The following is a 24,319-nucleotide window of genomic DNA, read 5'->3' as shown; positions in this document are numbered from 1 at the left end:
TGCTCCAGTACCTTAGTTTCAGTGGCTTATCCCAAGAGGGAAGATGGCTTTGAGAACTTGGGCAGTTTGAGCAGAGACAGATTGGAATCCTAAAATGCACCATCCAGCCTTCTGAGCTCAGCCATTGCTGAGAGTGGCACCAGTTGGTGAAATCTGCTCCAGGGAGCACTCGCACCCTGGGGTTGCACAGGGCAGAGCTGCACACAGCAAAGGCCCCTCCATGCTCAGGACAGGCTTTACAGTGTTTATAAACACGGTATAGGGCCATTGCCCTGCTTAGCCATGCAGGCCGTAGAAACGGGCCCAGTACTTGAGTCTGAACAACTCAAAACACGATGATGGAAAACAAAAGGGATTTCCGAAATCAGAGAATTGCTAGTGTTGGGAGGGACTTATCATCTAGTCCAAGTCCCCTGCCAAGGCAGGGTCACCTAGAGCAGGTAACACAGAAATGCTTCCAGCTGGATTTTGAATGAATTCAGGAGGCGGTTCCATGGCCTCCCTGTTCCATTAGCTTAGTTAATACAGCTGTTGCTAAAAACTAGAACCGAGGTTCAGCTCATCTCCTAAAATGGCAGCACCCCGAAGTCAGTGCAGAGGAGCACACTGCCCAGTCCGCTGCCCACGGGCCGGGAGCGGCAGCCTCCGCTACCCAGCCCGGGCCTCGCCTCGCCAACTACCGCGGCAAAAAGGCGGACCCAGGGTCATTCCGCACGGCAGGACCGACACCGCTACGGCGGGAAGCTTTTCCCCGAGCCCGGCCGGCGGTTCTGCGGAGTGGCGGAGCCCAGACCCCGCCACATCCCCTCAGGTGCGGCGGGAACAATGAACGCCCCAGCCACAGCGAGCCCCGGCGGCGCGCACAGATCCGCGCCGGGCGCGCACGCCTAAAGTAGTCCCTCTTTGTTCACCAGCGGCCAAGGCTCGGCTGCGCCCGTGTCCCTCCGCCGCGGCGCCCCCATGCCCGCCCCCGGCGCTGCCGGCGCAGGCGGGGCCGCCGGGGCGGGGCCGCGGCCCTTTGTGCTCCCAGAATGCACCAGCGCCTCCTCCGCGGGAAACAAAAATGGCGAGGGGCTGCGCTGGGGCCGGGCTGCCCGTGAGGCGGGTCTGACCGTCCCTCGCTGCCTTCCGCCTCGGCTCCGCGCCCGGGGGCCCGCTGCGCACCGAGCGCCCGGCCGCACCGCGCCGCGCCGCCGAGGGAGGCTCCTGAGCTCGCCGATTTCCCTGTATGAGGCAGTTGGCACCACTGGAGAGACCGAATGAGGTGAGGGTGGGGGGGGAGGGAGGGCCGGCCGGGCCGGGCCCGCACGGTGGGGGGAGCGCGATCCCCGCAGCCCCGGCCGACGGTGCCGCATCCCGGCGGCGCGGCGGGGAGCGCGGCCAGGGGCCCACTCCGGCGCGGGGAGCCCGAGGCCTGGGAGGGAGAGAGGGAGGGAGCGAGGGGGAGGGAGCTCCCTGCGAGCGGCCGCTGGCAGGCGAATGTGAGGGGTCAGCGGTGCTCCTCGGTGACCAAAACAAAGGGAGGGAGGCAGCGGGCCGGTCGGCGGGGCCGGGGGCTGCAGCGCTGAGGTGCCAGCAGCCTCGCGCCAGCTGTATTTCCATCTTCTCCTCCTTCAAGGATATTGTCCGTGTAGGCTGCGTTTGCTCGAGTGCGAAGGGAACAGCACAAAGAGGTAGTGGTTTTCGTTGGTAACTTTGTATTTGGGGATTTTCTTTTTGTTTGTTTGTTCTGGGTTTTTTGTGTGGCTTTGTTTTTTTCGGTTTTTTTTTTTTTTTTTTTTTTTTTTTAGTGCCTCATCTCTTAATTTCTGTCAGGCTTGAATATGATTTGATGATTCTGTCAGATTTGAATATGCACAGCAGGCTTTTAGTCCACTTAAATGTGATAACTGTTGCTGGCTGAAGGGATATGCAGTAATGCATTTTCCTTTTTTTGGTATTGAATTCTGTGGAAAGAATGGGCTGATACCTCTTCCAGTGAAAGAGAACAATATGGGTCTGTGCTGGATGCTCTGGACGCTGATATTGGTGTTGAAATACGAGGGCTCCATAAAGGATCAGGGTGCTATTAGAAGTAGAGGGCCTGCATAATTAAATGAAAGGCTCTGCCAGGAAAGCAGTGTAGCATTATGCTTCTTTCTGGAACTTTTGATAGGCCCAGCTTATCATAACTTTAAAAGGTCAAGCGTAGCAATGGATAATGACATGGTGTTCTCCTGACTTAGTTTAGGGGAATGTGGTCAATGATATACACTCAAACTGCCTAAACTGTGGGATAGTAACAAAAAGTTTCCCTCTTGTTTCTTTTTCTTTTGATCTGTAATCAGGTTGGTAAAAGTTAACCTGGTAATGTTTGTCCATTTTTTTGAGAGCTCAAATTGCCTTTAATTTGAAAACATTTGGGATTAAGAGAGGAGGTGAAAATATTTCATTTCTGTCTTATTAGAATACAGGTTAATGACTTCATAGCTTTTCATTTAAAGGAGAATAAGGGGAAAAAAGATTGAACATATGAAAGGAAATGCATAATGTAGTGAAAATGAGAAGAATCTTTGCAAGGAGCTGCAAGCTGTGAAATGTGGATCTGTGCTGAGAATATAATGTAGTAATATTCTCCACAGTTAACCCTTCTTTTCTCAAGTAAAGGTGTGTGGCTTCCCAACAACTTGCCTTTTCTGTTCTGGAAAGAATTTAAAATCAGATGTAGATGCTTCTCATATGACTTAATATGGCTAGTCAGCAGGGTATATATATTTTTTAATAGTTTAAAGAGACATGTATTGATAGTTAGTATGAAGTTATGTTTGTCCTTCCCTGCACCAGGAGATCAAGTAAAATTTACGAGAAGAGCAGCTGTAACAAATAAGTTCCAGTTAATTTCCTAGTAGACCGTGGACTTCAGTATTCCCTGGAGATGGATGTGAATTAATGTAGAGGCACTGAAGCACCTTTTGTGCTCCTCATGTGAGTTGTGGGAAGGAAGCTCGGGGATGTGACTGGAGGCCAGCATGGATCTTGGATTAGTTGTGACCTGGCTGCGTTTTTGTGCGAGCGGCCACTGGCCCTGCTGCAGAGTTGGTTTCACCTTCTTCACAGGCCTTCCTTGCCGGAAATGGAGGGGAAGTGTGTCTGAGCAAAACACAACAGGAGAAGAATTATGAAACCACAGGTATGGCTGGAGAGATAATCTCCATGGAGGAGTGAAATCAAGATGCTTAACTTTCCTTGAGAGAAGGAGAGCTAATGATGAGGGCACTCCTGATGAGGCTGGAAATACTTCATTAGCTAAATATCTTCCAGGATATCACTACTTTACTTACATCTTAGATCTATTTATTGTTTAAATTCTGTGGAATGCTTATGGAGGTTGTAGTTCTTGCAGACTAACCTTAAAGAAGAAAACTTATTGTTATGGGATTTTGGTCAGCTCTTAAATCCTTTTCCTTCCCCACTTCTCTCAGAGCAAGGTAGAATGTTGTCTTTTATTTCTTTCATTGCTGGGGTGCATGCTCACACTCCCTTAGATCTGTTGCTGTGTATACTGCATTTGGGTAGTGTAGAAACCCAAAAAGCAGTTGTTGCATTCATAGGGGTGCTGAGGATACAATTAAGGGGAATTATGGTCAGAAAAGGTGTCTTGTGACCCAGTACCATTGTTTTCTCCCTGTACCTTCATGTGCAAACACATGATCAACCCCAGACAAATGGCTCTTGCAGTACATGACTGCCCTGTCTTTCTTCCCTACGTACTGAATGTGTTATTCTGTAATGATCTTTTCAACTCTAATCCTTTCACTATTTATATCAAAGAGATTTAAAACACTTCTAGTTATTTAAGATTTCTTTAAGGAGAATGTGAGCAAAAATAAAATCACAAATGACTGTAATATTATGAACATGGGGGTACACTTATGCTAGTGACCACCTCTTTTTAACAGTATGCATCAATGTTATTAAGGACAGTCATATTTGACAGGGTCAGAGGGCAGAACCAGAGTATTCTATCTAGATGCTGAAGTTTTGTGTCACAGACAGTCACTTTCCTTCAGTCCTGTGGCTGAACTTCTTTCTGATATGCAGCAGATTCATAGACATAACTGCTAATCAGATTAATCAGCTGCAGGGTGTCACTTAGTTTCTATTACCAGTTTTTTATTTCTTAGAAGCAAAAATTGTTACTTTTGTCACTGAATGTGATGTCTATGCTTTTGAAAGCATGGATCTATTTTAACAACTCACAAATGGAGAAGGAAGCCCAGGCTAAGGTTGGCTGGGAGTCACTTTTGCAGGATTGTCTGGGGATCTGACAGACAGAGAGTGGAATACCAGCCAGCAATGTCCTGTGAGCTAAGGCAAGTGGTATCCTGGGCTATAAGAACACAAGTCTGAGGGGAAATGATTATTTCCTTCTATGCAAAGTCATTAGACAGCATCTTGGCAGAATTGCTGTGTTTGGGTGCTACCACTGCAAGAGACCTCAAGCTAGAGGAGTTTGGTGTAGGGCCACCAGGACAGTCAGGGACTGCAGCACTTGCTGTGTGACAGGAGGCTTAGGGAACCAGGTTCATTCAGCTTCAGGGAGATATAACAGCAGCCTTCCAGCTCCTGTGAGAAAATCAGTGTGATCCAGTTGGTCTCTTCACAGCATACTTGGCCGGAGGATGAGAGGTAGCATGCCTACATTGGGATAAGAGAGATTGTGATGGGGGAGGGAACATCCCCTCTCCAGGGTGGTAGCTCAGCAGTCAAACAGGGGCACAGGGTGCTTTTGTGGCTGCCTGGTTTGGCCTCATGGCTGATGCTGTGCTGAGCAGGACTAGAGAATTCCTGAGAGCCTTTCTACCCTGTGTTATTGTATTATCCTAAACAACACTTAAAACTGAAAGTAATTTTGGTAATGTATTTCTTATCCCCCAGGTATTACTCTCTGCTTTTCTAGACTGAGGGATGCCTGGATTATAGTCCCCTTGCCTTTCTTTGGTGCAGTTGGCTTTTGATTGTACCAGCATGCAAAATAGTGCAAAGATAAGGAGCTTCAAGTGTGTTTTGTACATGTTGTATGATACAGCACATTGGAAAAGCAATATTCATTTCAGTCTATAAAGTAGTGTAAGGGAGAGACTATAATCTCAATTTATACTTCATCCTTTGCTTAATAAAAGTTAATGGCAATGTACTAATAGTAATAGCCTGTTTATGTGTAATTGGACTGTTGCAATAACATTGGTATTATGAAAAGCAAAGTGATTTTTTTTCTTTTTTGTTACCTGTTGAATTAACCTGATCTGAGGTTTGGACCTGGGTTGAGGTGGAGGAAGCTATCCTAAGTTTGACTTGTCATCCTGTTAATTTTGACTGTCTTCTTGGCCCAGCAGAATCTTATCTGGGGGAGGAAAGTATGTTTGCCACAATGAACAGATAGTGCTTGGCATGAGACTTCATAAATAGTGGGGAGGCTGAAAGGAAGAAATGTGGCCAGGATCCAATGTTTCTCCAGCTGTTAATGTAGGTACCTCATCCAGGTCACAGGCAATGTTGGAAACATGGCTTGAGCTTGGTTATGTGGAGCTGGGTAAACAGGCTATGCTTATTACTCTCAGACAAGATTAATTTCCCTTTTTTGCTGTCTTCTAGCTGTGAGCACTTGTGTACCTGGCTTGTTTAGTCACCAGATCTCTCTCTGAGGTACTTCAATTTATTTTAAATGTCAGTCAGTGAATTCATATTAAGGGAAAGAAGACTGAACAGGAAGTTGATGGAGAAGCCAGCTTGTTATTCCAGAGCTGCTGGGAAGGGAGCAAGCTGCTGTATTGGATAAGCCATGTGTGAAACTGCCATGAGTTTTGTGTGTTCTGAGCCCTTGCTACACCTCCATTCTCTTCATTCCATGTGAATGTTAACTCCTGTTTCAAGGAGCGAAGACTGCTGGTATTTTACAGCATCTTACGACTTCTTCATAGTTCATTTTTCTCTAATAAAGGGTAATAAAGGGCTAGTTTGCAACCTTAGACCAAAAAAAATTGCAGTTAATCAGCAGTAACATCATACTTCCAGAATCTGAAGTGATTATCTCTAGTTGTCATAAGGTCTTTCGCTATATTTTCCTTTCCTGTGGGATACCACATTTCCAGTTTTGAGATAGATCCTAAAGCTCTCTGGGCTATCTTAGTACAATGCTCTATGTGTGATTTCTGACTTGTCTTCTGACAAGTCTTTAAAGTAATCATCTGTTCACTGTGGTTTGTATTTACTAGGAATAAATGAGCTATTTGTCCCACTTTGAGTTTTCTCAGTGGATTAAAATTTTTTAATGTTCTTTGAGCACTTTGTTGTTAAAACTTAGTTTTTGGAAGCATTAAAGACACTATCTGTGCTTTAGGATAGCTGTCATCTGTTACTGTTGCAGCATTTATCAATCAGGCAGCTCTTCTCGAAAAATTTCCTGAAATTGTGTGGATTGTTAGTGCACCTGACTGGTTCAGTCATGCAGTCTGGCAGTGCCAGCTGAGGGAGTTGGTGTCCCAAGTTGCTTGTTTGCATTTATTCAGTTGTGCTTACAAACAGTTCTGTTAAACAGATCAGTGAACTGAGATGGCAGGGGAAAAAAAAACCCAACAAAAAAACCAACCACCCGTCAAGGGAGTTTTCCTTAACAGAAGTTTTTTCACAGCAGTTGTTGAGACTGAAGGAGTACAGGAATATGAATGATTTTAAGAAAAAGACACTTGGAAACAAGAATGCTCAGTCTTTTTAATCCTCCAGTCTCTTCACATATTTTTCCCCCAGCTTTTCCACTTCTTTCTGTAGGATAGCTGTAGAAGTACCAAATGAGTACCAAAATTTTCTAACTACTGATAAAGAGATTAGAGTTACAAGTGGGTTAAAACTAACCAATCTAATTTTGATAAATACAATGCTAGGTGCAGTAACTGCTAATGGTTCATAAATCATTTGATTTGGGTAGTGGACTTCGGGAGGAAATTTGCCATTCCTGTTGACAATAACAATTAATGTCCTGCTTCTGCAATGCATTATAAACTAATATGTTAAGTAGATGAATCGAAGGTATCTACCTGTCTTACTTGAGAATATCTGTGGCTATGGTCTAGATTCAGAGGTGAAAATCAGTGAGCATTTTTAGTACTTTGACATCAACTTCTCAAGAAAAGGTGGAAGTGCATTTCTATTTTCAAATGTATATCAGTGTGCAGACACATTTTACTGACTGCCACCACTGACTTCTGAAAGATTGTATGGGTATATCAATACTTTTTTTTGGTTTTGCATTTTAAGTGCTAGAATAAAATACAGCACAACATCCTTAACACTGAGTATTAGATGTAAAGCCATACATACTGTTTGACATAGCTTGGTTGTGAAAGTTAAATGAGATAATGTTGATCTTTATATTGTATGAGATTTTTTTGGAAAACAGTGCATCTGACAGATATTGTGCAATTGTAAGTTCTTGGAGAGAAGTGTTTAAGATGGTGGGGAAATTGTTATTTCAAGGTTACTAACCATAGTATATGTTAGGAAGGTGCTATGAAGCTAACTTTAAGGAAGACTGGAAAGCAAGTTGCTGGAAAATGTGGAACTTTAACCTTCATGCTTGCCAATTTTAAAATTCAGTTCACATTTGAACTTCCAACAAAAGTTTTATTTTAATGGTAGGTGTGACTTTTTGGCATTCCACTACAGCAGTTAGAGCTGTGATGGGGCAGATGAGCAAGTTAGTAACATTTTATTCATGTGGCTTTTACGCTGGTCTGCACTGCACCACGTCATGTGCAGTGGTTCTGGAAGATACTTCAGAGACACCTACTTTAAGTAACTTATGTCCTATTCATTAAAGTCAACTTGTTAAAGCAGTTGGCTTCCTACTTAGTCGCAGTCAAAATCACTGAGGGAGTGTTTCCCTGAAGAGAAACTTCCTATCCATGTGGCAAGCAACTGTTTAGTTACTGTCAGCCTATTGTAATAAGTAACCCTATTTTCAGTGTCTGAGATAAACCATGAAGTGCCACAGCAGGAGCTGCTTCATGAACTGTTCAGTTGTCACTTCAGCACTGCCATCACTCACAAAGAGAGCAGTGTGGACAATGGAGAAGTGCCTGCTTTATTGGCTCACATCTTTGCTGGCTATCAAGGTTCTTCAGGGGCTGAAGCTGCTATTGTGTATTTATGTTGTTGTATAAGTGAATGTATAGATTCATTTAAGTGTTTTGTGTCAATAAATGATGCACTTTTTTTTGTTGTGTTTCAGTGGCGTTGTGAGCCAAACTTTTGTACTTAAAAGCATGCTTTTGAAGACTTTTTTAAAAATAAAGCTCACAGTTGTTTTTAAAGTGACAATCTGTACTGTTTATGATAAATGAATTTGTACTTTTTTGTGTATTTGGAACAAGATCTTTCACGCATTTCTTCAAGCTGGAAAAGAAGAATAAACTTTCCTGCCTTGTAGCAGGAACAGCTACCTATTTCTAGGCTAGCCTAGCTAAGCTAACCTAGCTTTTCCTAGGGTCTTAAACCCCAGAAAAAATTTTGAAAGAAAGTCTTTGAACCTCTCTGAGGGGAGTCCTGTCAAACTGGTTGTAAACCAGATGTTAGTGCCAAGAAAGCAAGAAGTGTCCTGGGCTGCCACTCTGCTATGGTAAACCTATTTTGAATGCTGCATGTCTCATTTGTCAGAGGTTTAGAGTAGAGCTGAGGAAAAGTAGCAGTAACTTGAATCAGCTTTTGTGTAAGAAGCAGCAGAATTAGTAAGAGTGTTTATCTGGGAAATCTGGCAGGATGTTGGGTCTGAACATTGTTACTTGCACCATGAAGAAAGAAGATGGAAAAGACAGTTTAATTTTCTGATGCAGGGATGAAGGATGTCAGATGAAGTGATAAGGTGTCAGCTGTGAAACAAGACAAAGGATTTTTTTGGTCCTCTGGTCTTCCTGGGTCACCCATCTGAATATTTTTGTTTGGGATCAAGCAGGACTTAAAGTGGTGACCCAGTTGTGCATGAGGATGCCAGAGGCCCATTATAGCTGCTCTTACTGTCATGTCATTGTTAAATGTCACATAGATCATAAATATGCTTAAAGCAGCTGATTTTCTTATGCCTAACCTTGGTTTAAACTGTTTAGAGTGGTGTTTGAAGCCATTACCTTTCCAGTTTTATTGTCATATTGTGAGTAGTAAACTCTTTAGAGAGATGATTCCTTTCTCCTTGAAGCTGTGGAGCAACTTCTCAAATATAGCAATTCTCAAACTATATGGGGCACTAATTAGTTTACTGCTTTTGTCTATGCTTTGAGATTAATTCAAATGTTTCTGGTGCTGATAATGTACTAAGATATCTTGAGTGAGGAGAAACTGCTCTTCAATTGACTGTATCCTGTTTCATTCCCTGTTCCCTAACTGTGTTTGCATCCTAGTTACACATACCTGCACTTTCTAGAGAAAATACATTTGGATACACAAATGGTAACTGTATTACATAGTCTCCAATTCTGAGTATTACTTGTGAAATTCTGCCTTGTGCAATCTGTGGTCCTGTTTTATAACTTTCTCTATTTTACTGCTTTAATTGAAGTGTAGTGTTTGACAGCTAGTCTGATATAAAAGCATATCCACACTTACATGTAGATAGATTGTATGTTGTGGAATGTATGAGCAAAAATGCTTATTGATACAACTAACTTACAATTTTGGGTTTCATATATGAAGAAAGGTTGCACGATTTGTTGTTTTTCTTTCCTCTCTGTTAGAGTAAGGGTGGAAAATAACAAGGAAAATTGATTTTACATCAGAAATTCCACATGTAGAAATTCTTCCTGTGCTGGAAAGCTCTACAGTAATGCTTAGTGGCATTGCATGGTTCTGTGTTGGCGGTACCTCAGTGTACCTTGAGCCAGCATAATGCTCAAGCTGTACTCTCCCAACCAAGGTAATGCAGTTAGAATCGGCATCTTTTTAGCTTCCTTGGAATTTTAGAAAACTGGCAGTGATTTGAGTTTTGTATAAGTAATCCTGTATTGAATGTTTTTGATGTGTTTTTCAATGCTTCTGGTGATTTTATGAAGAGTCCCTGAGCTGGGGATGAGCAGCCCCATCCTCATTTACATTTGTTGATTTCCTAGAACACTTCTCTTTTATGAAGTTGTTCCTTTCAGAAATTGTGCACTTACTTAGTAGCAGAGGCACTGCTACTAAAGCTGTGTAAAGTTACAAAAGACAAGCAGGTCTCTTGCTCCCTGGAGTTGTTGTGCTGGTATTTCCAGTGGTTCCTTTAAGCCAGTTGTGGTTACCTGCTCTCCTGCTTGCCTCCTCAGAGACTCCGCGGCGGCGGGAAATTCACTGGTCCAGAAGCGCTCTCCTTCACGTCGCAGCCACAAGAGCTCAGCATCTCTGGCCAAGCAGTCGGTCCATGATGGACAGAAAGCCAAAAAGCCATTTTGTAAATTTGAGGAAGGTCAGGATGTCCTAGCTAGATGGTCAGATGGCTTGTTTTATCTTGGAACTATCAAAAAGGTAATTTTATTTTTTAACTTCGCTGGAGTCTTAAAGTATCGCATACCGTTGAAAATTGCAGTATTATTGGCTCACTTATGTAGTATTAAATACATTCTTCTGTTTGGTGCTTTTACTCATGGCTTCCACTGTATTTCTGTCTTTCAGATAAACAAACTGAAACAGAACTGCTTCGTTATATTTGAAGACAGTTCCAAATCCTGGGTTCTCTGGAAGGACATACAAACAGGCAAGAACTTCCATGAAGTAGTCATTGTTTGGTATCCTATTTGTTTAGATTACTGGTATCTGTTAAAAAAGATTATTATATAATATTCTTTTATTCTAAAGAGTGATATAATTTAATGTGAACCAGGAACAGAAATTAAATAAGAAAAAAAATATTTTCAAACAACTGTCATTGAAGGTACTGTTTTGGGCTTTTGTCTGTTTTCACATGAGTGAGGTGGAGAAAAAAACCAATCTTCTAAAAATAATCTAAAAATAATCACATTTGAGTTTGTTTGGGTGGGGGTGGATTAGTTCTCTGCCCTAACAGAAAATTCCAGGCCCTAATTTTCACCAAGTTTATATTCTTTGTACTGTTTTCAGTTGAAACGACAGAATATGGAAAGAAACGAAAGCTTGGTGAATCTTATGTTTGAGCAGAGTTTGGACACTTAAAAGGATCACCATAACTGTTGCACATAAGAAACCATTACAGGTTTTGGAGTATTCATGTGATATAAAGAAATGTGTAGTTATCAAGTGAGGCACCCATGATATAATACCTTACTGGTTTTCAGACGTTTCCATAGTAGTTAATGTTTTTATAACTTAATGCTAATGAAGCATAGATGATAATTTCTTCTGAAAATCAGTTACAGTTTGCTCGTTGTACAAACACAATGGAAATCTGCTCTGGCTCTTGTTGATTCTTGATGTTTAAGATTCTTGATGTCTGCGTAAAGGAAAAGCTTTGTATTGTAATAGCAAAAAATCAACTGCTTTATTTCTTGAAGCTTGCAAAAAATGCTGTTCTACTGTGTAGTACTAGTTTATAATCTGACTCATTTATCCTATCAAAATTTAATAAATGAGATGAGGAAAATTTCAAGTTGATGACCCTTATGGGTCTCTTCCAACTCAGATAGTATTTATTTTTAGGTATTTTTAGCCTAAATTTGCATTCTTTATTCAGTTACTGGTTTTTTATTGTTGATGTTGAGGAACCATGGACTGCATAGTCAGTAGGCAATCCAAAGCCTATAGATATCTGATAGCTTATCATATGTGATATAAATATTTATAACAGAGTCTGTACAAAATGTCTGAATATTTTCTTCTTAATAAGTTTGTCACTGTAACAGTAAGTTTCTACAATGCATGCATCTGTAAGTGAAATTATGCCGAAGGCTGTACATGTGGTAACTGTGTTTCAACTGCAGATATAATCTGAAAAAAATCACAATCTCATCTTTGTCTAGGAGCCACTGAGAGTGGGGAAATGGTCTGTACAATATGTCAGGAAGAGTATTCAGAAGCACCAAATGAAATGGTTATATGTGATAAATGTGGGCAAGGTAACTAGATTTTTTTTTCTATTTACTGCATTTTTAAAGGTGTTTTGATTTGTTTCACAAAGGAGGATATTTGCCCGGCTGTGACTGACTGCTCAACTGATCTTAAATTTTGTAGCCCTTAGTGGCTATTAACAGCTCAGTGAAAGATGATAATCCATGTTAAAGCGATTAACACCTGTTCTGTAAGTCAAGATTATTTTTTTCTACTAAGAAAATTTAAAAGACCATTTTGAATGTGTTACCAATCTTTTTGTTCAGGTTTTTGGCACTTAATTGTGAATAATACTTGATAGTTGCATTAAGTTATGTGCTTCAGGCAACACAGTTAATTCTTTGTAAGCTTTTGTCATTTTAATAACAGTTTCCTAATAATTTTTCATCCAGGTTACCATCAGCTGTGTCACACACCAAATATTGATTCCAGCGTGATTGATTCAGATGATAAATGGCTCTGTCGACAGTGTGTATTTGCAACAACAACAAAGGTGTGTTTCTAGAAAAAAAATGTTCATACATTTCATATTGCATGCATCTTTGTTTTTGAAATTGAAACAATAAAAAGAAATGGCATATTTTCAGTGATTTCTTTTTTATCTTTGATCTGAACTCAAATTTTGTATGTTGAGAAGTAATGCTGTTTTAGAAATTGACAATATTACACTCTTAAACAAACATGCTAGTATAAAAACATAAATACACCTGAAAATATTTGACTTGAAAATTATGAAAACCTTTCTACAATCAAATGAAAAGCTTTGAAAATTTCAGATATACATGACTGGTTTTTGTAAACTACTGTATCTGTTCTGGCCCAGAGAGGTGGTGCACTTAAGAAAGGACCAAATGCCAAAGCACTGCAAGTCATGAAACAAACGTTACCATATAATGCAACAGACCTTGAGTGGGATGCAGGTCATAAAACCAACGTCCAGCAGTGCTACTGCTATTGTGGAGGACCTGGAGAGTAAGTAAATGGATAATATGTAAGAACTTTACTGCAGCTCCAAACTTGGACTCTTCTTCTAGACTTCCTTGTGAACTTGCTAGTTTTTGTTTCTGTTGTGTGTACATATCAGAAACTGGATGCAAAGTGGGATTTTGAATTCTCTGTGCATTTGTGAAGTGTCTCACAGTGGGAAATGTATTAATTTCTTTTCTTCTCCCATGAAATATTTTGCTTTGTTTTAATTGTCATGTGGCCATCAGAGATCATCACGCTGCAGTCTGTAATGAGCAAGAAATCTTTTTGTCTTGCTACTTTTGATGTGTTGAGTCTGGATGAAATTGTTTGTTCATGATCTTACAATTCTAGGCAGAATTTTTCAGATGTTAACTCAGCTCTGTCATAAGTCACAAAAATAAATGTGCCTAGAGATTAGTTTAATAAATTTTGTTGGAATAGACAGCTTTCTGATTCTACCATAATGTCATTTCCTGATTTTCAGTGACTGGCAGGGGAAAGATTTTTTTTTTTCCCCTCTTATGGCATCACAGAGTCCTCTGCTGGTTCTTTTTTACAAGAAAGGCAAAAACAGGACTTCTTTAGCATGTAGAGAGGAGTACTCTGGTGTCTGCATGAATGAGTGAAAGAATAAGATAGCATTGTAGATTTGAGGTCAATGCAAGTAAAGAGTCCCACAAAAAGCAAAGTTTTTGAGGGTATGCACGCAGGACAGAGCTCTGGTTTGAGACTTGAACAAACATGGCTGTCAGCTTTGCATGGTTCCCTTTCTCAAAGGAGAAGCTGAAAAAGGAAAAGGTGTAAACTATGAGGTTTCTTTTGGGGATTCAAGTAGTTGGATCCCCAGAACAAATGTTTGTGACTTAATGCAGAGTTGTGTTGTGCTTTAGAAAGTAACATGGAAGCTAAATCTAGTATGTCAGAAGGAGCTTATATGGAGTTCCTTAATTCTTACTGGGAATTAAAAGGTGGATGTCAGAGTAAATGAAATGTTTTTTTTCTTAATTTAGTAATTTAATTAATTCTTTTACTAGGCTATCTTTTATTATTCCTCTCTGTCTTTCCCAGTAATTCATTATGGAACTAAATGTTACTGAAATATCCATAGAGGTGACTGTTTTATAAACTGTGCAAATCAGTTTGGGTCACAAGATCTCTTCTATTTAATTTAAATATAATGAAGAAACAATTTTCAGTAACTTTTTAAACACGTCTTGTGTCTCTTTCTGTTGTTGAAGCTGGTATCTAAAGATGTTGCAGTGCTGCAAATGTAAACAGTGGTTTCATGAGGCGTGTGTGCAGTGCCTCCAAAAGCCAATGCTTTTTGGTGACAGGTAAGAAAATTAAGCTGTATTTTGTTGTATTTATTTAAAATATGAGGGAAATCTCACATATGAGCTTTTATTGGGGCATCCATAACACAACAGTTGTTTTCAAAAAGGGCTTGAGTTTTGAGTAGAAGTTTATACACAAGACAGCCTGTGTTTGGGTGCCAGGAAAATGCAGTTCTTCCTCTCAGTTGAACAGGATGCAGTGGTGGGTGGTGGAGAGGTGACAAATGGAGAGTTGGATTGCAGCTGTTACTGCCTTTACTTTGTGTGGAAATCCTTTATACAATAGGTGCAACTCTGCATCCTCTATTCATGTGTGAGGGGTTAGGACAAAAAGACAAACAAAAGTGCTGGTCTGTGCTTTTAAAGAGGAACTTTGAGCACTTGCAGTAGATGAAAGGAAAACAAGAAGAGAATCAAAGAGCATTTCATTCATTTTTTATTATAATTTTATGTGGGAAGTTTTCTGGAATGTTTGTATGAAGGAACTGAGTTAGGACCCAGGAATGTATGGGTCCTTAAAATGCATATTTGCACTTTTGTGCTGGGGACATTACAGAGCATCTTAACTGATACAGTCACAGGTTGAGGACTTCCTCAGGCAGAGTGAAGCAGTGGTAGCAGGATGAAATCAAAGTACCTTGTATCTGGCCCAGTAGGTATCAGCACAGATTAAAGAAGTTGCTAGAGTAAAGAATAAATGGACTCACAAATACTACATGGCTGTGTTTCTAGCTTGCTTAACGTTCATTATTTTCATGATCAGGGTGTTTAAACACTGTGTGTGTGAACACCCATCACCCAGACACGTGTACATATACATTTGTATGTGTTTTTAGGTTTTATACGTTCATTTGCTCAGTTTGCAGTTCTGGACCAGAATACCTCAAACGTTTACCCTTGAGATGGTAAGTATGAATTTTTAAAAAAAGAGTGAGTTGGATACATGCTCTGCTTTTCTTTCTGATGTTCTGGTTCTCCTTGCCAAAAAGGGAATCTGCTTGTTAGCTTGAGCTGTTTCCTGAGTCCTTCTTGCTGTGTGTATGATCAGGGATAAATCTCTTTCAAAGTTATCTGCAAGGGTAGAGATATATTGTGATTGCATGCTCTTGAGATTCAATCCTGGGATCATTCAATGCAGTGACAAGCAACTCACTTGTTGTGTATGTGAAGATTGTGATATCTAAATCAAGAGTTTCTTGCAGGTTTAGGATCCTGCTGTATTATATAAGCCAAACATAGTGGGCACCAGAGCACACATCCTGATATATTTTATAAAAGTTTCCTTGAATAGACTTAATGGAACTAGTCTGTAATAGAAATTATATCCAATTTAGTGGATGTATACCTAGTGCTAACAGATACATGGTGGAAATTACCTTGTTAAATGTTAATTCACCAAAATACTTGCATGAATTCAGAATTGATACATTCAAGTATGAATTCAGACTTACTTACATATCCCATGGTCCAGACCAGTTTTGGAGCTTAAAAAAATATCATGACAATGACATGAGGCAGAAATGAAAGTGAGATGCAAAACAGAAGGAATCACTTGAAAAGAAATTGCAGGAGACTTCACAGTGTTGTCTGGATTGAGTGTCTTAAGTTGGGCTTTGTGTTCCTCCACCTGTATAATGCTAATATCTTTTCTACTAAATTGTTTCAAAGGAAAGCAATTGGAAGAAAAATACTTGTTTTCTCTGGTTTTTTTATTCAAATATTCTAGGGTAGATATAGCACATCTATGCCTTTACAACCTAAGTGTTATTCATAAAAAGAAATATTTTGATTCGGAGCTTGAACTTATGGCCTACATTAATGAAAACTGGGATAGATTGCATCCTGGTGAGGTAAGTAAGTAGAATACCCTTTCTTGTTTCTAAATCACAGTGCATACATATGTCCTGAAAGTTGACAAACTGTGAACTGTTTTACTCTGGATGTTAAATCCTTTAGTACTTTAAAATCTGATAATCCCAAGTAATGACGTAATTTTTTATTTCCTTGCAGAAATAGAATGCTTTTTAAGTGGTGCATATTTTTCTAAACTGTAAAATTTCTTCAAGTCATCTATGCAACTAATTACTTGCATGGTGACTTTCCATTACTTAGCTGTTTATTCTGTTGCATATCTACATTCTATTTTAGTTTCATGATTCTCTGATTACATTGATATTTTCATGTGTGACCTGAAAATCTAAATGTAGAATTGAAGGCAGAGTATATTGCATGTGAAGACCACATTCAGTGTCTCTAAGGTGTAACACATTGTTTGTGTTAAATATTCTACTCAAAAATTTCTTCTTTCCTTCCTAATTCTTACAGTGGTGGTGGTCAGTTTGTATCCAGTTTGTTTTTGATCCTTTTGCAGTTGGATTCAGCTACTTGTCAAGACATTTTTTATTTTAGTTCATTACTATACTAGTTATTTTCCCAGCTATTTGATTACTGAGAATTTATCTTAGCATTAAAGAAAATCCATTTACTCAAGTAGATTGACTTCATATTTAACTAAGAGGACCAGTGTTGATTTTGGTTCCTTCATACGAGATTAGATGCAAAAATTTATGACTTACGTTCAAAGTGGGATACTGCTAGTAGAGTAAATACTCTTTTTTTTGTGCATGAAAAATGTTTAGGGTTTTGAAGGTTTTTTGAAATATATGGCATATAATGGATTGAAATTTTCTATCAGTACATTCTACTTCCATACTTCAGTAAATTCATAGAACTGTAGTCCATTTTTTTTTAGCACTCACAATGTGAGAACCAAGTGTATGTTCTTGGTTGAAATAAGTAACTATTTTTCATAAATAATGGAAAATAGTCTAAAGATATGTATTTTAAACTATCAGTGTTTGATAGAAAGTTAAGCAAACACTAAAGCATTACTAAAAATTAGAGTCATGAATACATATCTGGTTTACTTTGCTGTGTATGGCATCTTTTATGTAAGTGATATAGAATCGATAAATCTGTCATATGAAGTCTTGAGCTTTGAATTAAAAAAAGGCTACACAAAATGTAATTTTCACACCATTTTTTCAATAGAATTAATTTTTTAGCTATCTTACTATACAGCTTAACAAGTACGTAAGCTGTATTAATTTTGAATTTGGTTTTTCTCAGTATTGAGGGAAGTTAGAAGAAAATGGTTTGTTCATTTAACATAATGCCATGTGGACTGGCTGGTCAGAGCAGTGGATGAGGAGGGTGGAGCTGTCATTGGCTTGGAGCACATAAGCCATTTTGAAGAAGTTGAAAGGCTGCACTCCTCTTTGTGCTCTTCTCCTTTCTGCTTCCAATCCATCCATGCTCAGTCTGTGAAAAACATGTAACTAAGGGGGAGGAAGGAAAGGGCAGATCCAAAACAAATAAATTCACTTCGTTAATTTCTATTTTCAATTCTTTAATATTTCTACACCTTCAGGGGAACTACTGATTTGAAGTCTGAATGTTACACTTTTAGAGGGCTAGATTTTGAATAAATTCATACAGGCTGTTTTGAAGATATTTAAATACCTTATTCTGTACAGATTTTAAATGTCTTTCATGAAGTTGGCAAAAATTGGCTTGAAAAATCTGATTAACTTTAGTTAATTAGGGAAATGAGGGAAACAAATTAGTCACAGAAATAATTAACAGGTACAATATAGGAATTTTAGGGGTTTTGTGATCTCCTTAAATTGCCACTGTTAAAAATGACATTTTAATTTCCTTCTCCACCTATTTATACTTGAGTAAGAGGAAAAGGCTTTTAGCTGTAGGTAAGACAGTAGTAAATGGTGGAGTTATCAGAACTCCTAAGCCAGTAATTTTTAACATGTTGTTATTTAGAAAGCAATAAATATGTGGCAATTTTCTGTAGTCCAGCATTGCAAGACCTCTAGATAGCAATGGATTGAACAGAATGCACACGGTGAAGATGGAAAAGAAGTTGTTACTTTCTTTGGCTAAAACCTCTTGAGCACCTCCATTACTTTTGGTAGTCAGGTAGACTTTCAGTCTTGCTCAAAATTATGTTAAAATGTTGGGGTTTATGAGTACATTTATTCACTTATTTTTAGCTGTTAGCATGTTGAATTCTTTGACCTTTTCTCTGTGATGTTTGGTGAGGATTGTATTCTTTAAAAATTATCTGATCCTGAGATTTTTGTTGAGTTTCTTTGAGCTGTAAATGTACTGTCTGGTCTTTAGTATTCCTATTAATAGTGAAGCTTATAAACTGCTGACAGCTCTATAATTACAGATAAATTTACAAGTTTTGGCATGGCAACTGGAAACAATGGTAGTTCTTGAATTGAAAAGTAGATAGATAAATATAAATGTAAACAATCTATTTTTACATTCTGGTACATAAATGTTGTGTCCGTGTGATAGTCACCACCATACTTATGTTTTTCTCTGTAATTATTTATGCAATTTTTCAGAGAGAAGATTTCATGTTTTGAAAGCTTGATAGGGACTAGTTACTTGAGGTTTTGGTGAAAGGAAAGAGGTTAGGCTGGGTCTTAGCTAAAGGGTCATGAAAATACATCTACTGGTTTGGGGTTTTATTAATTCTAATAATTTTTCTGAGTGTTTTTCTTTTTTGTATCAAGTTGAGTAGTATTAAAAGTATGAAATGAGTCCTATAGCAGACTTTGGCCATAATTATAATAAATAATTAGGCTCTTTTGTCTATTTACTTATCCTCTGTTTGCAATCTCAATTAATTTAGGAGTACGTACAGAAAACTTTTTGTTATAAGTCTTGGGAGGTTGTTGGGATCTTGGGAGTCCTGTTAGGATTGCTTGGGAGATTAATCTGGTGTTATGTTCCCTCACTGTACTAAAGGTTTTTGAGATATTTTTCTTGTACTTCTTAAAAGTGAAACTCGTTCTATGTCCTGGGCTTGATCTTGGCATTAATTCTGTGGATGTAAATCACAAAATGTGTGGGATTATGGTTAATATGCACAGCTAATATTTCCTTAATGTACTTCACATTCAAATCTATAGTTACAGTGACTAAAAGTAACTGGGATCTTTCTATTACTAAAGAATTTGAGAGGTTAAATTATTTCTTAATACTTTACAGCTGGCAGACACACCAAAATCTGAAAGATATGAGCATGTCCTGGAGGCATTAAATGATTACAAGACTATGTAAGTTATTGGTACTTGTTGTTTTAAATGTTGTTTGCCTGTTTAATCTGACTTAGGTTACAGTCTTCAGTCTATGTGATAATCACTCTGACTGTAGATAGCACTTTAAGTTTTAAATAATGTTTCTATTACAAACTATAACATTACATAGCTGTTTTGATTGTGACCCAGACCAAGAGAACCATTTTAACTTCCATTCTCCTTCCACTTCACATTCTGTTTTTGAGGAGGAGGATTGCAATGGGGTAAATAGGGGAATAAAGTAGCATTTAAATGGCTATTCTCTTTGCATAATTTTGTTTTGCATGTACCATGCTGTTGTAAAAGTTGAGTTCCCTGGTATCAGAACTTTAACAATTAATTTAACATCCATCTAGGTTTATGTCTGGAAAAGAAATAAAGAAAAAGAAGCATTTATTTGGTTTGAGAATTCGAGTTCCTCCTGTGCCACCGAATGCTGCTTTAAAGGCTGATAAAGAGCCAGAAGGAACTTCACATGAGTTCAAAATTAAAGGCAGAAAGTCATCTAAACCAATCCCTGATGTGAGGTAAAATAACCCAGTCATTCTAGCTGTCTTGTGGTTAATTGGGGCTACTTTAGTTATTTTTTGGTGCCAACAAAAAAAGGCTTTTTCTTTGTAGAATGTTTTTTTTTCCAAATTAATTGTAAAGGCAGGTTATTTGTGAGAACAAGGCCTTAGAACAAATTTCTATTAGGATTCTTCTAAAAAATCAACATTAAATTTAGCAGTAAGAACAACAGAAAATATCCCAACTTTGCTGTCATTTGGGAAACAAAACCTTTTGCCTTACTGGATCTCTTAAGCAATAATCTAACTAGAATTCTCAGTAGGAAGGATGTTGGGAAATAGTAACTTGTATTGGTAAATGTGCCATCTTTTTCACCAAGAGTGGTCATATGAATAAATTATATTTAACACTTGTTCATTCCTCTTCAACATTTGGGAATCAGTAATGTCCCTAGAAGTACATTGACTCTGTTATGTTACTATAAAACAAAACCATGTAGCTTTGTACCTGCAAATTTTGATTTGCCAGAATCACCTCATTTAATACAATGTTTTAGAAATAAGCATCTAATTGTTATTCATTGCCAAAGGAAAACATGTATTCAATGAAAACTATCATCAGTAATACAGAATAAAATACAAATTTTCTTCTAGGGAATTAAGTAATGGCATAGAAAGAAAGGGGAAAAAAAAATCAGTAGGTCGTCCACCTGGTCCCTATACAAGAAAAATGATTCACAAAACTCCAGAGTCATCTCCTCTGGTAAGGATATTTCTTCCCCCTTCCTCCCTTCCTTCTAACTGCATCATAAATGTTGAAGAAAAACATAACAAGTTAATATGAATTTATGTTCTCCCCTCCTTGCTCGCAAATAAAATCAGTAAAAAAATTTAAGTACCTTTTTTTCCCCCTTAGGATAATGAACCAGTTCCAGTGATAGAGAACCCAGCCTTGGAATTACCATGCACTGTTGGGTAAATTAAAAAAAATCCCTCCCATCAAACATTGTAACACCATGTCATTTATCTGTTTGCTTCTGAAATGTCAGCTCAGTTTTTAATGTAAGATTGTTTTTTTTGCCTGGCAAACCCGTTATCTTGCAAAACAGGAAATCTGATGGAACTGCACATTCATCCAATACCTCAGATGTGGAATCCACAGGTGCTGCCAGTATGAAAGAAACTACCTCATCTAACATTTCCAGACATTATAGGTAACTATTCAGTTACTCTATCTGCTATGAAGATCAAGATTTGCAGTGTATTAATTTTACTAAAATTTTCTCAGAGTAGAGCTATAAATAGCATGGGGAAACACAAAGAAATAGGATGAGTGAAAATTTGTCTTTAATAGTTCTGTTTACAAGTCAGAGATTGAGGAATTTTGCTAACCACTGTTTTTGACATAAAATATGTGGCTAAGTGACATTTACTGAAAAGAATTAAACTGCAAACATTTGCTGAGTTTAGTTTTCTATTAGTGGTCACAATAGAACTGATGTACTCTGAATTAATTTTAGCAGCTTGTTGTTTTTTATGTTTATATGTTCATGTTATAAAATACTAAGTATGCTGTGGTTTTCTACCGTCAATAGAGTGTGAAAAAATTCTGGCACAGAGTTTATAAATAAATTATTAACTGCAGTCAACCTTCCTTCAAGCAAAAACTTTTCCCTCTCTCAAGTTCAGCAAATAGAAATTTCTCTTTTATTGACGTACGTGGATTTTACTATTTTGTCTCCCCTTTCTGGTTCATACTATTGAGTGCTGTCATGAGTCATTTTGTGTGCACTGTTGATACACAATAATTTTCAAGTAGCTCATGTTTAATTTAGAGTTCTGAAATTGTTAGCAACTGTGTCATACTTACAGTTACCTGTCAGTAGGCAATAAGTATTTTTTGAGTGAAAAAACAACAAAAGTTATTACATGAGTGGCATGCCAATAACTGATGATACAGCATACATGTTGAATTCCCTTGGAGTTAATACTGTGGGGTTTTATTTTCAATAGTTTGTCTGCATTCTCTTGGAGTTAATGCTGTGGGGTTTTATTTTCAATAGTTTATCTGACTCGAGAAAAAGGACTCGAACAGGAAGAACTTGGCCTGCTGCAATACCACATTTGAGGAGGAGAGGCCGCTTTCCACGAAAAGCACTCCAGACTCAAAATTCAGAAATTGTTAAAGATGATGAGAGCAAGGAAGATTACCAGTATGATGAACTCAATACAGAGATACTTAACAACTTAGCAGATCAGGAGTTACAGCTCAATCATCTGAAGAACTCCATCACTAGTTACTTTGGTGCAGCAGGTAGAATAGCTTGTGGGGAAAAGTACCGTGTGTTGGCTCGCCGGGTGACACTTGATGGAAAGGTGCAGTATCTGGTGGAGTGGGAAGGAGCAACTGCATCCTGACTGTAGGACTGAACATTATGTTCACTGCACTGTCATCTGTAAGTACAGCTCATAATGCAGAGCCATGAGAGAAATGGTCTTTAAATGTGTTTCTAAAAATAACAAAAAACAAAACAAAACCAGTTTAGCCTTAATGTGTAATTGTTATCATTATCATTACAGCTCTTGTGATAAAGACTTATCTTTTTAAAATCTGATCTGAGACTTAAATTTTTTAATCTGAACATTGTTAGATTGTTGTAGGTTGGGATATTTTGGGTTACAATTGCTTAAAAATGTGCATGGTGTTTAAAAAAAGATGACATTTTCTAGAGAACATTCCATGGATACAGTTATTGTGATTTAGAGAAAATATTATGTAGATAGCACAAATATTTGAAAAATCTTGTTTTCTTACCCAAATGTTTGCAGAAATGTATTTCTATTTCAATACTTTCTAGATTTCATAAGTGCAGTGTATATAATGCCTACTGAAGACTGTAAAATACTGAAGTTTTCTTTCAAACAAAGTGTAAAAAAAAAAAAAAAAGAAAAAAAATATATTGAGCCTGTAAATTGCTCTGTGACCAGACTTCATTGTCTTCTTAATATATTCAGTGTGTGTGCGTGTGTGTGTGCTGTATACCAAGGTGTATATGCACACACAGCCCTGGCGTGTATATAGATGTGTGATTGTGACCTATGCAATACAAATTATGGGATCGGTCAGCTTCTGAGAATACATCCCATAATTCTTTTTTCAGGAATAGTTGCCAGTATTTACACAGCAGCATTTCTTCTCAGGCTTATTGGGTGCTGTTGCTTTTTACGTACTAAGGAAAAGTGTCCAACCAGTGCAGCGTGTTCTGGCAGTGGGTGCAGTCAATGATGGTCATGTGCTCTACATTCCATTATTTTCCATTTGAATTGATGAATAAAAATAATGCAGGATCTGAAGATTTTGAAATTAATTCTACTGGATATAACAATTTGAAAGCTCTTGTGGCACTCTGTAAATTTCATGTCCCAGTTATAAAGTAAGTTGACAGGATTCATGCAGGATTTCTACATACATGTAGAACAGTCATATTTTGATAAATGTAGTATGAATTAAGTGTATTATTGCACAGGGTCAACAAATGTTGCCATTTGAAGTAACGTTACTGATTTTATTACAACATTACCTCTTTTGTGTTTATAAAATGTACCAAGTTTTAAATTGGTAAGATTATTTTACTTGTTTAAAAAAAAAGTCAAAAAGTCTCTTGCCAGTATTAGATATTTTTTCTTTGTCTGCTACTTTTTGAGGGGGTTTTAGCCAAAGAGTAAACAGAAGAATATTTTTACTTTGGTGGTTATTCACTGTACTATATAAGGTTAGTTTTCTTACATGCTTACAGTTTGCCACCAAAATAAAATTATGTAACATTAACAAATGACAGAGTGGTTTAAAGTGTACTGCCTGAGTTAGTACTTATTTATTCCATTACTTGGTTGTTTGACTTTTTCTGCTCATCTTGAACATCTTGAAAAGGTGACTTTTTTCCTGAATTTTTTTTTTGTTACCTTATAGCCAAAGGAAGCAGAGAAAGCTTTTTATCCTGTGTTTGGCTTATGGCTGGCTGGGTTATATTAGCTTTATAAAAATGCTAATTAAAAACTCCCACTTCTGTTTACCTTCACTAAAATGTGTGGGTTTTTTCTCACACCCTCAGCTATTAATTTAATGTTGCCTTGCCTATAGCTGCAATATTTTGATAACACAGCAACTTCATGTTAATTTTTGAATGTTTATATCTTGAGATAATGCAAAATGTAAAGCCTTTGTAACCTTACTCACACCATCTGTATTTGTCTTTATTGT

The 24,319-nt window shown here is 38.1% G+C and overlaps 1 protein-coding gene across 2 annotated transcripts; it reads left to right on the top strand.

The window, feature by feature from the left end:
- The first annotated feature begins 1,041 nt into the window (after positions 1–1,041).
- MTF2 (metal response element binding transcription factor 2) lies at positions 1,042–22,694 on the top strand. 2 transcript variants are annotated; one of them, XM_059478481.1, is made up of 16 exons: positions 1,060–1,264; positions 1,619–1,673; positions 10,326–10,524; positions 10,672–10,753; positions 11,991–12,086; positions 12,471–12,571; positions 12,902–13,050; positions 14,286–14,381; positions 15,218–15,286; positions 16,108–16,231; positions 19,461–19,528; positions 19,906–20,076; positions 20,713–20,821; positions 20,975–21,033; positions 21,168–21,272; positions 22,122–22,694. In XM_059478481.1, the coding sequence occupies exons 5-16, from the start codon at positions 12,011–12,013 to the stop codon at positions 22,474–22,476; spliced, it is 1,482 nt and encodes a 493-aa protein (XP_059334464.1). In that variant the 5' UTR covers positions 1,060–1,264; positions 1,619–1,673; positions 10,326–10,524; positions 10,672–10,753; positions 11,991–12,010; the 3' UTR covers positions 22,477–22,694. The 2 variants fall into 2 exon arrangements, with proteins under 2 accessions (XP_059334462.1, XP_059334464.1); XM_059478479.1 differs by lacking the exon at positions 1,619–1,673 and having other exon boundaries at positions 1,042–1,264.
- The last annotated feature ends 1,625 nt before the right edge of the window (positions 22,695–24,319 follow it).

The sequence above is a fragment of the Ammospiza nelsoni genome, chromosome 9 (assembly GCF_027579445.1).
Source record: "Ammospiza nelsoni isolate bAmmNel1 chromosome 9, bAmmNel1.pri, whole genome shotgun sequence".
NCBI classification, from domain to species: domain Eukaryota; kingdom Metazoa; phylum Chordata; class Aves; order Passeriformes; family Passerellidae; genus Ammospiza; species Ammospiza nelsoni.
Note: the sequence above shows the minus strand (reverse complement) of the source record. Positions and strands in the feature narration are given on the sequence as shown.